General features: G+C 37.5%; 1 protein-coding gene across 1 annotated transcript; it reads right to left on the bottom strand.

The window, feature by feature from the left end:
- camk1ga (calcium/calmodulin-dependent protein kinase IGa) lies at positions 1 to 15136 on the bottom strand. The gene is made up of 13 exons (XM_067588506.1): positions 15037 to 15136; positions 12720 to 12831; positions 7262 to 7387; positions 6894 to 6968; positions 6096 to 6234; positions 5723 to 5846; positions 5074 to 5149; positions 4513 to 4625; positions 2583 to 2661; positions 2119 to 2206; positions 1531 to 1880; positions 1029 to 1125; positions 1 to 927 (listed from the first exon to the last, which is right to left on the bottom strand). Exons 2-12 carry the CDS (start codon positions 12803 to 12805, stop codon positions 1062 to 1064), a joined length of 1320 nt encoding a protein of 439 aa, XP_067444607.1. The 5' UTR covers positions 12806 to 12831; positions 15037 to 15136; the 3' UTR covers positions 1 to 927; positions 1029 to 1061.
- Between the last annotated feature and the right edge of the window lie 697 nt (positions 15137 to 15833).

Genomic DNA, 15833 nt, shown 5'->3' with positions numbered 1-15833 from the left:
ACTAGTTACTATATATTTATTGAGAAAATAATAATACAAAAAAAACACGTAGGTAACTACATTTGTGAGTTCAGTATGATCCATGACATCACTAGTTTTAACAGCATCCTTAAACCGGCTTGTGGCACTTAATGAGTTGTTTAACAAGAGAGCAGCTTATATACATATCACAGAAAACACAGAAAACACCCAGTTACTGTGTATCAGTGACTCCACCTCAACATGAAGTTTAATCTCATAAATGAAAGAACGTTTTCCATCCATCATCCTTGTGCAAGTGGAAATTGGATTTATAATGCATCAATGTAATCCAGAATAGCATAAATGGAAAAATATTAATACGTGTCCAAAAAATGTCCTGCAAGGTTCAAAACAGTCCAAACTCTACAGGTACAGGTACATTCTGTTATAGCGCCCAACTGAATATAAACACAGTATCTTGATAAAGACATACAATGGATATGAATGACATGACTGATGTTTCAAAATAATCTCATGTCTTATAACCATCAGAATTCAAAGTATTCAGTCAGTCAAATACACATTGCATATGTCACCTAAATCTATTCAAAACAAATACATTTTTATTGGTTTCTTTCTTAACATGTTAACATTAATATACAGTAGATATAATAATCTACTATAATACAATAATAGCTTTGAGAAAGTAAATGTCATCAGCGTAAAAGCATTTTGTATGAATTCCTGCTCATGTCTGTTTAAATGTGGTGTTCACTGGATGATCAACAGCCATTCCAGGCCACATTAAAGTGTTTTTTACAGTATCAATACTGTATGTGTCTGTCTATGGAACGTGTTTGCTGCAGCGGAGAACCACAACAGACACGAAAAAGTTGAGCAGCAGGTGTGTCGACACCGTCATATCAAGGAGAATGTTGCAGAGTGCCATGGACTCAAAGAGAACAACTAAAAGAAGAAAGATTTTTGAAAGTTTGTTATCAATTACAGGCTGGTTCGAGAAAGTAATTTGTACAGTCAACATCCCACTGACATGGACGACTCCTTACCTGCACCAGATTCATCTCAGGTTATCCGGCCAATCACATGACAGAACAGACTCCAGACTGAAGTGGTTGGTCCTTCCTCTGTGCCACAGCATCCAGGCTGCAACACAACACACAACCAGGATTCAACGTTAGAATAACACAATGATGAACAAAGCATTTCACCACTGATAATGTACTTTGCCAATACAGCTCTCATGAAAATCATTCAACCTCTATGACAATAATGCAACTCAGTGGTATAATATCCAGTGAACATAATGTGTCACTGTCAAAGAGCATACCTCTGACACTGTACAGTATAATCACTTGTGGCTCATACAGTAAATACATACAGTAAATGATCTCCCAAATGTAATGGATAAAATGTTGCCACTACTTTATGTTGATGATATTAATCTCATAATTCTGACGTGATGCTCAGGACTTTATTACCAAAATAGCAAAGAGATCTCTTGGCATAGTTTAAAAACATGACCTGCTGGAACAGGGCAGCAGCTCTCACCTCTTGGATGGCCTGAAATGAGCATCACTCTCTGAACGGAAGGACTGGACTTCTCTTGGCTCCTTGATGGCGAGGGTGTGGCCAGGCTCACTGTGACCTCTTAGTGGTGGACAGAGACTCCTGTCAGGTTCAGGGTTACTGCAGGAGACATGACTGGCGACATGGACGGGATTTCCGTTGGGGTCGAGGGTGTGAGCCTCATCGTGGCAGGGTCCCAGCACCTCCAGGTCATTCTGGGAGGAGGACTGCACCGTGATGTTGGGCAAAGAGAGGGGCGAGGGGGATGGCTCACTGTGGGACAACTGCAGTTTCTTCATGTGGTTGATGGCGGAGGCTGCATTGAATGCTTGCTGTTGGAAATGCACACACAAAGAAAGAGTTACACTGGTACTGCCTGCCTCTGACCTGACACATGTCATAAATTAATGAGGAGCCTTTAAAATACAGAGATAACTTGACTTGAACTCATGTAAACTCGTGGCTACACACACTGTTTCTGGTTATAGCTTAATAGTGTTTGCCCCTAAATAACAAAAGCAAATGTAGTTGCAATATAAAAAAGTCATGAGCCAGCGGCATGTCACTAACCTTCCATCTTGATTTGGCAAAGTTTCTCTCCATCTGTTCACAGATAGACTGATAAATGTCCACGTCTTTAGCTGTGTCTTCAGCAATCCTGCAATAAAGTCAGGGACATTCGTTTAGAAAAGTTTAGAAAAAATACATGGTGTGTGTGTGTGTGCGTGCATGTGTACCAGATATTCCTCCTGTTACATACTGTAAATCTATTTACACAGTCACATTGTGGGGACAAAAAGCAAGTCCCCATAATGCAAATGATAAAATTTGAAGGTGAAGACTTGGCTTTAGGTTAAAGTAAGATTAGGATTAGTTTAAGGTACAGTACCAGTCAAAAGTTTGAATTTAATGTAAGTCAATGTAATGTCCTCTGAAGTGATTGAAATACAACTATGTTTGTGTGTGTATGTTTGTGTGTGTGTGTGTGTGTGTGTGTGTGTGTGTGTGTGTGTGACAGAGAAAAAAAAACTAACCATGGGTGTCTGAGTGCCTGTTCGGTGGTGAATCGTTTTGTGGGGTGTTTCTCCATCATATGCCTGATAAAGTCTTTGGCTGTTGAGACATAGGAGAGAGAGACGTTAGCTTCTGATTAGCATTCTGTACATTGATCTGTTTTTGTCAATTTCAGTCACATTAGGAATGGTTCCAAACACATGTTACACAAATTTGATTACCAAAATGTTTGCAAAATTAAAAATCTGTATGTATTTCCGTTAATTACTGTCATGTGAATACTGTGATGTGGATGGCACAAAAGTACATAACCAAAAAGAACACCTGTGACACCTCTATAACTATAACTATATATATATATATAACTTAACTTTAAACTTAATTATCCCAAAGAAAACTGGCCATAGAAATGACCTATAAAGCATCTTATTTTGCCAGACATGGGTGCAAAGTAAAATGCCCTGCAGAATACAGTCCCTTAAAAGAGAAGTACATGCTTGTATGTTGGGTATTGGATAACTGTTGGTGTAAAGGAGACTTTACTGCACTGTGTCTTAGTTTAAAGCATTCTAAAGCAGCAAATAGTCTAAAGAGACTATAGATCTTTTTGTGGGGAAGATAATCAGAGCGTTCAAGGACAAACTATTTTTATTCAACCTATTTTTATTTACCAGAGCAAGGAAACTATACCAGGCCACAGTTCAAATATGAAGAGCTCAATCAATAGAATCTCTACAAAACAGATAAAAACAGGTGAATGAAAGCATATTCATTTAGTGTTCTGTCTGTCCTTCACAAAAAGTTCAATGCTAGATTTTTCTTTTAGATTTTTTAGGTTAGGAGGACATTTGACATCTTAAGGCCAGCTAATTTAATCCCTCACTGCTGGCAGGCGAGAACTTTCCTTGCCCGTTTAGAATCTACAGTAACTATATCTGACCTAATCCAAACAGGTCAAACGACTATAGCTGTCCTCAGAGGATGATGTCACTAGGTATACTGGTCTATTTTAGGTTAAGCTCTAAGGTTATATGAGCAAATCCTGATCTATTCTTAGTTAACATGGAGGTCAACCATAGTAATGGAACTATTTTTGTCACAAGTCGTGAAGCAACCAGAGTTGGATTTAAGTCATTCGTAAGTCACAAACCAGCTCTCAAGATTTTAGTCCAGTTTTTAAGTCCAGATGCATGCTGACCTTATCCTGTGTAATAAGCACTGTAATCTCATGGTCTTCTCAAATAATCTTGCTTTTAATCTTGCTTACATTATTCATTTCTAGTTGACATTGTGGGTGTATGTGATGTAGCTTTGTATTTTGTATAATGTGTCCTGTGTGTTTTTTGCTTTGTACTGTTTGTTATTGTGCTATTATATGTTTTAATTGTAAGGGACTGCAGATGAAAATGAGCTTTAAAGCTAACTCTGGTGCAGTGCATCAACTGTTAACATTTATGTTTAAAACTGTACATTGTCCCAATATCTACAATACAATGTTAACATTACACATCTGGACATCAGCATTTCCTGTTAAATCTAAATTAACAGTGCAATGCATTTTAATGGAACTTTTATTAAAAAAAAGTGCTGCAAAGCAACAGTTACTAGATACTTAAACGTTAATATCATTGATGTTACGACAACTGTTGGACTGTACAGAACTCAGCTGCCAGGCTTTTAACCAGAACCAAGAGCCATGACCCCATCATGCCTGTTTTAACCTCCTCACAATGGCTACCACTATGTTTAAGAATTGATTTAAATCTTATTCATTACTTTTAAATCTTTTTAATTTTTATTTATTTTATCTTACATTACTAGAATTTGTTTTATTTGATTTATCATAAAATCTAATGATTGTCTAATTATTATTATTATCATTATTAGCATCATTATTATCATCATCATTATTGCTATTATTATTACTTTATTACTTTTTTTTTTTTTTACCTGACTCAGAGATGTCGTCCCAGAATGGTGAATGAAAGGCGTACTCTGCTCTCATGATCTTTGAAAACAGACGAGTCTCATTATCTTCAAAGAATGGAGGGTAGCCACTCAGCCTGCAACACAGAGATAACAAGCTAGTACCACTAACCCGTTTGTTTGTAAATCCCTTACCATCTACATTTTGGATCAGTTTTGGATGATTTTAGCAGCTATGGTGCAGTGTTTTGCTCTTGGTTACAGGAATAGGGTAAAAAAAGTGTTGTAAATATGGTATAACTCTGCTTTCACAGATCTGGTGGGATTTTTCACTATAATAACCTGTAATAGTATCATTCCTCCTGTAACAAAGCTGGAGAATTGACTGTATAACCTCTGGCCTTAACATACCACAGTACCATAAATTATACAGGAGACATGTTTCTGACCTTTAGGTTACTGTTGAAAGTAAACTTTCAAATATAAGTTTACAGTGGGTAAAATATCTCCTCTTAGTTCTCCATTCTGTAATGACTTTTTATGAACAGTCTTATGAGGTGCCTTTACATACAGAAATGTACTTACAGGATATAAGTGATAACTCCAATGGACCAGCAGTCCACTGTTTTGCTGTAGGGTTTCTGGGCCAAAACCTCTGGGGCTGTAGAAAGACATAAAACACTGATTATCATGCAGCTAACAGAGCAAGAAGAAGCCCTGCTTAAAACTGATTACTTTTACTTTGCTGGTTGCATAACATTTTTCTTTCTATATGAGCCACTGGTGTGATAAAGGATCATCAAGATGTCATATAAAAGGTCAATAGGTACAATTCTGCTTATGGCTTCCAGCTGCCAAAAATGTAACTTCACATATGATTAGTGTCATCAGATAAAGTGCTATTTTTAATCTCTCCACTTGTAGAATCCCACTGACTGAAGATTCAAACTCATAGATGTTAATTATCATTTCAGGCACCACGACGCCCATTTATTTCTAGCAAAATTTAATTTGTTATAATTATGATACTTTTTAAGCAGCTAATATCTACATTTAAGGATCATACATTTGCTCATTCAGTATGATACTTCCTCACGTTGGCCTCTGGATGCTTGGGCTATTTTTATTTTTTTTATGACAACCACTCCTGTAGATCACTCCTGTCCTCTTTTTAGAGTGTGAGGTGTATTTGCAGTGTTGGCTTCATGTACATGACCCTCTCCCAATAACTCACCAACATATCCTGGTGTACCACAGGCAGTGGACATCACACCATGCTCCAGTGTCTTAGACAGACCAAAGTCACTGACCATGATCTTAGCATTCTCATCTGTGTTATAGTACAGCAGGTTTTCAGGCTGCTCGGAGAGAGAGAGAGAGAGAGAGAGAGAGAGAGAGAGAGAGAGAGAGAAGGGGACAGAGCAAGAGAGATGATCAGAAACCACTTGGTTTAAGGTTTATTGTAGGATTATAACATTCTCATGAGTTATGTCATCTTGATAATGATTCCAACATAAAATGTTCAAAAAGCATACAGTACTTCAGTTACTTAAAAAAACAATTCACATCATAAAACATCTATGTGTGCGTGAGTGTGTGTGTCTTACCTTCAGGTCCCTGTGTACGATGCTGTTTTCGTGCAGGTAGCTGACAGCCTGCAGCACCTGTTTGATCACTGTGCTGGCGTCCTTCTCGGTGAAAACACCCTTGTCTAAAATGCGATCAAATAGCTCCCCACCTGACACCCTGCACACACACACACACACACACACCATAAAGAAAATCATCAGTGTTTCTATCTTTCTAGGGATCCTGTTGCCTTCTTCAACCCTTTTGACAAAAATGCTGTTGGTCAGAACCCTCAGAGCATTCTTTTACATTTTAGTGGAGGTCTCACAGTTTCCAAATATACCAAAATATGTCAGCTTGAATTTTGTGTGAATGTGTATAAATGATGCACAAGACATTCAGTGTTATTATTTTGATGGAATGATGCAGCCATTAAAAAAAAAAAAAAAAAAAAAATCCAGCCTTAAAGCTATAGGGCAAACTAAGGACATGTATATTGGGGGGTTTATGGCTTTATGCAGCAAACAGATGCACAACATACAGTTTACAGTAAGTGATGCTGTCAGTGTTGACTTTTTGGTAAGAATGTTACTAACTTTACACTAACTTGAAGGTACATTTTAGAGAAAAAAACAGACGTTTCAAGGTGTTAGTATAAAAAATACGTACACTGTAAATCATAAATGATAATATGACTGAAATTCTCATTTTCACTAAATGTTCTCATATCCGTCATCATTATTATTGTTATTGTCAGATTTCATTGCACTCAATATGATATCCACTGTCAATTGTTTTTTCTACCAAGGTAATCACTCAATAATGAGTGTACTTACAGTTGCATGACCAGGTAATAGTGTGTTCGACTCTCGTAGAAATCCTCCAGTCCCACCACATTCTCATGCTTTATCCTGACACAGTGAGAAAGAGATTGAGAAGTCACTGCTGTCCTCGGGTGCAAATGTTACATGTTTACAGTGTTGTAGATGCTTGCTGTCATCCTGGTTAAGTTCTTATTCAGAACAGGTTGTTTATACTTTATGCATGTTACAGGCACTCATTTGTTGTTTGTGAGTAAAGAGTAAGTTAATGCTGACTTCTAATGGAACAGAAAACTGCTGCTGCACTGCTCTCTGTTGGATAAAACATAATGGAAATCACTTGTATGCGTGTGTGTGTGTGTGTGTGTGTGTGTGTGTTTTACCTCCTCAGTACATTGATTTCATTTTCCAGGTTGCTATGAGCGAGGTGTTTTTTCTTCAGACATTTCAGAGCGTACAGTTTCCCTGTGTTCTTCTCTCTCACCATAAAAACCTCGGAAAAAGAGCCCCTGTACAAAAGAGCAACCACAGAGACATGAGAGGAAGAGAAGTTAATAAAGAGACAAATATCATCCATCTATGGTGATGCATGCAAGTTTCAGTCTAGTGGAAGCTGTCTGCACAAAAATCATGTGCTTATTTAAATTGATTCTTCATCTTCGCAGAGGTGTTTTTAAAGTCAAGCAATTAAAGGACCAGTGTGTAAGATTTAGGGGATCTATTGGCAGAAATTGAATATTTTATTCATAAGTATGTTTTAATTAGTGTATAACTGCATGAAAATAAGAATTGTTGTGTTTTTGTTACTTTAGAATGAGCCCTTTATTTATCTACATAGGGAGCAGATCCCCTTCCACGGGGCCTGCTACATTGCATTGCCACGTTTCTACAGTAGCCCAGATCAGACAAACCAAACACTGGCTCCAGAGAGGGCCTTTGGTGCACTATAGGTTCTCCTACATGCTTGGAAGGGAAAGGGGGAGGGGAGGGGTATTCAATTGGTTGCAATCTGCAACCTCACTGCTGGATGACACTAAATCTTACACACTGGTCCATTAATGGATCCAGCCCAAGCGGGTAGCTCCTGGTCTGAAAAGTGAAGCCAATGCTGAAGTGACTTAAACCTGCATTCTCTCTAACGACCAGCAAGGGGTGACTCCACTGGTTGCAAAAAGAAGTCCAATCATATGGAAGTTATGAGAAAATGACCCTACTTCTACCCCAGTAAACACTTTCCTAATGAGTTTATGGTCTTAATCGCTAGTTTCAAGTCTTCTTCAATGCATCATGATGTTCATTTTGTAAATTATGGTCCCATTTAGAGTAAAATAGACGATAAAGCAGGGTATGCTTTAAGGCATCGCTACATTGTGATTGACAAGTCCCTACCACGGCAGTAATGTTGATTGAGTAACGTAACCATGGCGTAACCCTAGATTCACAGAGTATAGGTGTAGCTGCTGCTATTTCAGTGTGCTTTCAGTTCATTGGTCACCTAAAAAAGTCTTTCTCAGCACTTGGTTGTACTAAAAGACCCTCTAAGGAGTCAGCTGTTCAGTTTTTCTCGTAAGTACACTTTGTTTTAATGGTTTTAAGCCTGGTTTTCGCTAGCGAAAATTAGCATTTGCATTAGCATTATCACAATTAACTATATGTGGTGCTACTGATCACTCTTGTCTCAATATTTAGTGATAAACATTCATTAATGTGGTGTTTGTTCTTATTATGTCTCCATATGTGATGCTACAGTAATTGCTCATTGCTGCACTTTCCAAATAGATACAAGTGGTGATGATGGAGCCTTCAGGTCATGAGTTCAGTGTGCAGAGTGCAAGAATGAAAGATGAAATTAAACAGTATTTTCTATGCTTGGCTTGTCTGTGCTCTGTTCATTTATCTATTTGCACATAGTATGTTGGTTTAATATTTGCACATAGCACTTCGTTTTCTGTCAAACAACTGCAGGGTTATTAAAATGGAACTATATAGAAGACACAAAGTGCTAACAAACCTAACTGTGATATGTTCAGTTTGAGATGTCAGATCTGAAGATTTGCAGTTGTGAAAGATCAGTGAGTAAATATTCACACTAAATAACATAAATAATCTGAGCACAGATAGAAGATAAGTAATTTATTCATGTCTACTGAAATTTCATATGTGTGTCTGCAATACTGAACATGTTATGACATCTCTCTGCCCAGTTGCTGTAGCTTTGTGCACAGGTCTGATCCACTGTAAGTGGCTGTCTACAGGGTTGCTCCACACTTCACTCACCATCAGTTTAAATATGGTGAGGTCATATTCAGAGGCTTGCTTGTTGAGTTCAGCAGCTACTGTTCTTTACCTCTTTGGTCATCTTTACAGACCATTTAATCTGCCTTTTTCGTGTAATTTGTGAGGTTAAACTATGTGAGTAATTGTGCTGCAACTCCAGCAATTATTTTTCATATGTCTACATCACAAATTTCATTTAGAATTATCTGTCAATGCTTTTCATATTGTGTACGTAACAAAATCTCAGTAATTAGAACCTCAGCTATGTTCATGTAAATGTGCTTGTATGACCTGACCAACTGTGTGCTTTGAGTAATGATTTCAAGTAAAGTAGAACAGTCTAAAGCTGATGTCAGTACCTATCAACCTTCAATGTCAATTACATTAAGCCACATACTGTAACCAGCCTAGCACTGATCAACACAGCAGTGTCATGTTGTAATAAATCACTGTAAGCCAGGCTACCATGACTTGACATCACCTACTGTAACTGTACTGTAGCTCAGACAGGCAAAGACAGTATGGGCAGCTGGGTATCCATCTTTAGGCTCACACTCAGATGACATTGAAGGTGTAATCCTACATTTTGGCCATTGAGTCTGAACACCTGCACTGATGATAATGCAGCTCTGACCTAAAAAGCCTAAAACCCAAGCAAGGTATCAAAAAATCATGTTATTAATGCATAATACAATCAAGACCTTCTGTTGCTGTTATATTTTTGTCATGAACTGTGTTCTGAGTTAAGGTTTGACTCATAGACTTATATTTGTTTTAAGTTATATCTGGGTCTATATTTTTATGTATTTTTTAGCAGAAAAGAAGTCCTTTCTGATCCATAGTTCTTAGAATAGAGTATATTTAAGCCTACATTTAGGCAGATGAATAACTTTATCTTTAATTTTCATAACCTTGTGAAATCACTGTACCCTATCAAATCCTATCACTTGAACTAGTTTGAGTTTTAGTTGGAAGAATAGCACTGTCCTGTGAACACGCTGATTCAGAGATGTTTTCTACCTTGAGATACACATTTGTGAAAGAATAAAAAACTATTAGTGTGAAAAGCATGGAGATATGAAAATCAGCTTATTTATAACTTTATTTGAAAACTGTATACGCCCTTGAAAAGCCATATAAGTCAAATATGTTAACAAAATAACACATGTTGACTCAAACACATTTCTACCTCATGTTTTTTCTAACACACACCTGCACCTGCTTATACCAGCTGTCTTCATATACATTAAGTACACTCACACACCAATATAGCCAGCCAGACTCTTAATCCTATAATGAAGTGGTGCTAGGATGTTCCTGCGCTGTCCTATTCTGACGTCAGTGCTCAGGAACCTCAGACCCACACACACACACACAGAAGCCTGACTCATTCACAGCCAGTCGAGGAGGGAGCGCTTTAAGCAGCTTTGAGACTGCAAGACAGCTCTGAGACAGCAACACCTTCAGTTCATTTAGCAAGCATTTGTTACAGGTCATTCTATTGGCTGGTGTTGTGAAGCCAATCTGGTCTCAAAAATATTCTGGAAATGATGCTTATGATGCAAATAAAAATGAGATAGATAAAGACAATGTACCTTAACCAAATTTATTTGACTTACTAAACCTTAAAGAACCACATCTGTCTATTCACATATAAGCCTGAGTGTGGAACCTCAACATTAGTTAGCACTGAATACTTTTTAAAATTTTTCTTTAATTATTCTTTGATTAAATATTTCCTGATTTAAATCATAATGTCTTTAATTTTATTCTGTATCTAATGTATTTAAAGTTAAATTAAATCATATGCAATTCAGTTTTAATTGTAAAATTGTATTTAAATGTAAAAGGGTGAAGTGGCCTTTTATATAGATAAAAATAGAGGCTTTTTGAAAATCATTTTGCTATTAGTACTGAAACTCAGGTATCATACCGGGACAGGTCAAAACAGCTGTTCCATTAACAAAATCATCAGGTAGTGCATAATAATATTTACATAAGCTCTGAAAATTTTCTCTACACAAAACAAAACAAAATCACACCTGAACAAGTTTATTTAACTGCAAAAGGCAAAGTTATAATTATGATCATTATATGATTAATTGTGCAGCTCTTCTGTCCACTAACAGGTCAAAATGTAAAGTCCTCTACCGGCAGGTTCAGCTGTGAGTGGATTACACAGACCGAGTAAGAAGCTCCATTGATAAAACTGAGGGAGATGATGAAAGGATTATCTCCAGACTGTGTGCAGATCTGAACCTGCCGTCCCCCACTCCATACTCTCAGTCCAGTAACAGCCCTCTGAAGTTGGACATAATCATTTAATATTACTGTAAAACAGCTGCTGGAATCAGGAATTTGGCTGCAACAAAAACATGAGTCCCATCTTTGATGATGGTTCATGGTATTCATACTCAATACTCATTATAAAAATCTAGAGTCAAGCATGTTCAACAGGGGAAATTTCAACCTTTACAAGGAGATGAATCAAAAGTTGTGCTAATCAAAAAGGATGCTCTGGGCCTGCTATTTTCAGATTGGTTTTCAGAGACCACACCCACCACTTCTGCTGCTTGTTGTGCTGCAGGAGAATACATCTGCAGGATTTTATGACACAGCCACTCATTCCCACAAACCACTGTACAAGGCCTATCTGCAGTCTGAATTCTGTGCAAGTTACCATCACCAAGTGACTCCAATGAGATTCCATTAAATGGAGCAAAGCAGCACTGAAGCTGCACTGCTATAGACACACCAGATGCCTCACTCTCCGCATCATCTATCGAATTCATCCTCCCAATTTGGCAGTCTATTTAAGCTGCAAAATCTCCCATCTGTCCCTCTAATATGCCAGTGCCACTGCTGCACTGCACCACAGTGTTGCTGCCTGCTCCTCCAGCCCAACCACCACCCCAGCATCCACCTGCAGGTGGAAGATATTTACTCATCACTCCCCAACATCTCTGTGGAAATGTAATCTGCAGGCAGTGGTGAGCTCGGAGCCTACACGCTAAACTCAAACTATGTTCTGCTGGCTGTAAATAAACATTTCAAACATGAGTTGTCTGACTGAAATGTCTTTCTAGTGTGACAAAGAAATCAGCTTCGATTTACAAACTGTTGTCAGATAGCAGTTTGCTGTTGTGTGGGACGAGTGAACAGTCACATCACAGACTCTCACCGGTTTCACCACACTGTTTTGCAAAAGCAAGTCATTTTGTCCAAGCCTGCAATATTTCCAAATTGAATGGTGTAATTGGGAGACTGATGAAATGAATGAATGAATGAATGAATGAAAATTGAAGCAGTCATTGCACTTTCCCTCATTAACACAAATAAAATCACACCTGGACAAATGGCATTCTTTAGAAAGATTCAATTCAGTCAGGGAGCATTTTTGTCCTGAATGGCCATTATTGGTGAATTAATAGTCTTCAATCATAACCTTTTTTTTGTAATTACAAACTTTCCTACGATTCTCTTACTAAATAACTAAAAAACTTTCAAGCCTCCTTCAACTTTTTCCTTCTCTTGTCCGCCTTTATTTTCAACAGCAGTACTTACGATCCCATCTTCCCCTTGAAGTCAAAGACATCTTTAATGTTACTGATGCTTTTCTTCCAGCTGCAGATGATCTCCTTACGCCCCATCTTGGCTCTGACGTTGCCGTAGACTCCTGAAGCACACATGACATGAATTGTTTATGTCAACATATATTTCTTATGGGTTAAAAAAAACACTGAGGCACCATCATACATCAAATTGGAAAGCCACCAGTATTGATTTAAAAACCTGGAATGATTTCAATTTGATCAGTATCACATAAATGTTTCTTTTCAAGTTTCGTACTGAATATTATGCACCCACTTCAACATGTCTCTGTCCCCTCAATCTAGATTGAATCGTGGCTGATTAAATCATTACGACAGCAGGTTTTTTTAATATTGATTTAGTCTGATGGCTTTCCACTGCAGGAAAACTATTATATTTAAACTAAATAGTTATTTGCAGTAGATAACCTCAGTGTACATCTTCACATGCACCTGTTTAAATCCGGTTTTCTGCTCCATGTGCCTGTGATTATAAGCATGTGCTGGGCACCCAGACCCCAGTACATCTATCTGGAGGTATGTTTCATTTTTTACAGTGAGAAAAAATATTAGTAGATAAACAGCAAATCTATCTGTTACATGTTTAATAATCTGTTATCTCTGTTACCTTTCTTAAAATGTTGGTGTTATATGAACCTAGAGGGAGTTTGCATTCTTCAATTTTTAGGCTGATTCCAGTATGTTTTGATTCAATACATCCAATTGTGGCAAATATCTAAACGAGTAAATGATTGATTATTTCCCCACCATAATTTTATTCTTGCCAGTGTGCAGAATCAATGTCCAGAGAAAACCATGAATCTCCAGATTTAGTTTGATTTTAAAATGTACAGTTAATTGAATAAATAAAATGATCAATCAAAATAATAAAAAAACAGACTTGATTTGTGGTTTATGGTCAAATTCTTCTGGGGGAGAGTGGACCTGCACTCATTACCTCTGTGTGTTAAATCCTGGCTGCAGCGTTGACTGCAGTGGCCTCACATACCTTATCAACACAGTCAATGTGGTGTGACATAAGTCCTAACCTGACCCTAACCCTTGCCTGTTCCACAACCCCTTAAGATGTCACCCCACCTTCCCCTTGTATTCTGGTTACATAAACAGTTGCATGTCCATGACTGAGGTCAGTCCTAGCCAGGTAAAGCCCATTTGTACCTATCAATTACACAAGATTCAAAAAAGCAGAGGATTAGAGAGGTAAATAGCAGTGGTTAGTTAATCTTCCCACCTATCCCTCCTGCCCTCCCTCCTTCTCATCTCCTGTACTCCTTCCTTGTGTCTGCTGTGGGAACAGATTAGCAGCTGATTCCCTGAGAGGGCAAGAACTGGGTTGTTTTATAATCATGGCCTTGAATGGCCACTGAACTCTGAACTTCCAAAAACGTTTGCTGAAATGCACCAATATTAGGTATTACATCCTAAAAAAGATAATGCTAAATGATGAAATTCACGAAAGTTACTAACTCAGAAAACCATTGTCACATTTTTTGAGTTTACATTGTGATTATGGCAAATGCAAAATGCAAGAACATTTCGCACCAACATATAGTGACAGGTTTCTTTATATGTTAAATAAAGTTATTACAGGTCCATTTTAAATTTGTAAGAAAGAAGAAGAGAATAAAGTCTCAATTTGTATTCATACTATTGTTAGCTAGTCACTGTGGAGCAGAATCCCTTTCATTATATTTGTTCTTTCGTTTCTGAATCCCTAAAACATTACCTTCGTTGCCCTTATGTTAACATTTGAGGCGTTCGACCATTTGTAAGGAAAAAATATGCAATTTGGAGAACCCGTAATTAAAGAGGTATAGATTAACAGGTCGTTTAAGCTGTTTTTGTAAATCCAAAAACCAAACACCAAAGCTACACAACACTTTAGCAAACAGTGTATCTAGAACTGACATGTTGAAATACGTGCTGTTCATCTAGACGAAAATCAAGAGTGTCTCCCAGAAAATTCATGTGAGTGAGAGGTATCTATCAAGCATGTCACATAAATTATGCCTCCAATTAAAATTACAATTCCTATAGATGATTAAACGAAGTTTGGTTTCACGAGAGAATAGTTTTCAATTCAACAGTTTCAGCGGGAAGTACGAGCCAATTCGTGTCCCATATAAGATTAAAGTTCAAGTTTAAACTCTTATACAACTAAAGATAAGAGCATAAGGCATATTTCTTAACTAAGACTATTTTATTTTATCCATACAGCTTGAACATGTCAACAAAATAGTTCAGTCTAACTCTAAATAAAGATGTTTTACCTGAGGAGCGGAGCAGAGGTGCTGGTGGAGGTGTCTGGCTCTACCTGGCTGTTTGAAGCAGGCTGCTCTCCTCAGCAGCAGCAGGGGGCGGAGCCTCATCCATTCATCTCCTCACGCGCTCAGCACTCAGCATTCATGCTACATTCAAAGACTCTGAACGCCTGTTGCAAAGCTGAAACAATCTATGCTATTCATTTTATTCATTACGACTCTTCCATTTCATCATTTTAGTGTATAGTTTTCTCTCTGTCATACTAACCGTGAAGGCATCTCTTATATCTATTCACAATGCTTTTAATATTGTTTAGGCTATATTTTTCTTTATGTATGGGCAATGTGTTTTATATGTTACCCCCTGAACAGTGGGCGTTTTCTTCATTTTTATTTTTTATAAAATACATATGATTCAACACAAGCTGGACATTTTGTCAGTGTAAGACAGTTTGGAGGAATCCATGTATTGTGATTAAACGAAAGAAAGTCCTCTGAAAAATTTGAGTTTGGGTAGGGCTGTAAGTAATGATAATGGTCATTGCTGACTCTTCAATCAATCAATCGTTAACTGTTTAGTCTACAGTAAAACATCCAAAATCATAACAAATAGCTATTATAAGCTCTCAGCAGAGCCAAAGGTGATGGTAGGCTTTCACATGAAGGAAGACATGATGAAATGAAGAAAGAACCAGGGGAGAAAAGTAAGAAAATAAAGAGAGATTGTATTAATTATATTCTAATGTTGAAGGTAAAATTATTACAATAAGAGCTATCAGCTAAATGGAGTGGAGTAAAAAGTAAAA

The sequence above is a fragment of the Thunnus thynnus genome, chromosome 4 (genome assembly GCF_963924715.1).
Source record: "Thunnus thynnus chromosome 4, fThuThy2.1, whole genome shotgun sequence".
NCBI classification, from domain to species: Eukaryota; Metazoa; Chordata; class Actinopteri; order Scombriformes; family Scombridae; genus Thunnus; species Thunnus thynnus.
This window is presented reverse-complemented; position numbering and strand designations above follow the sequence as displayed.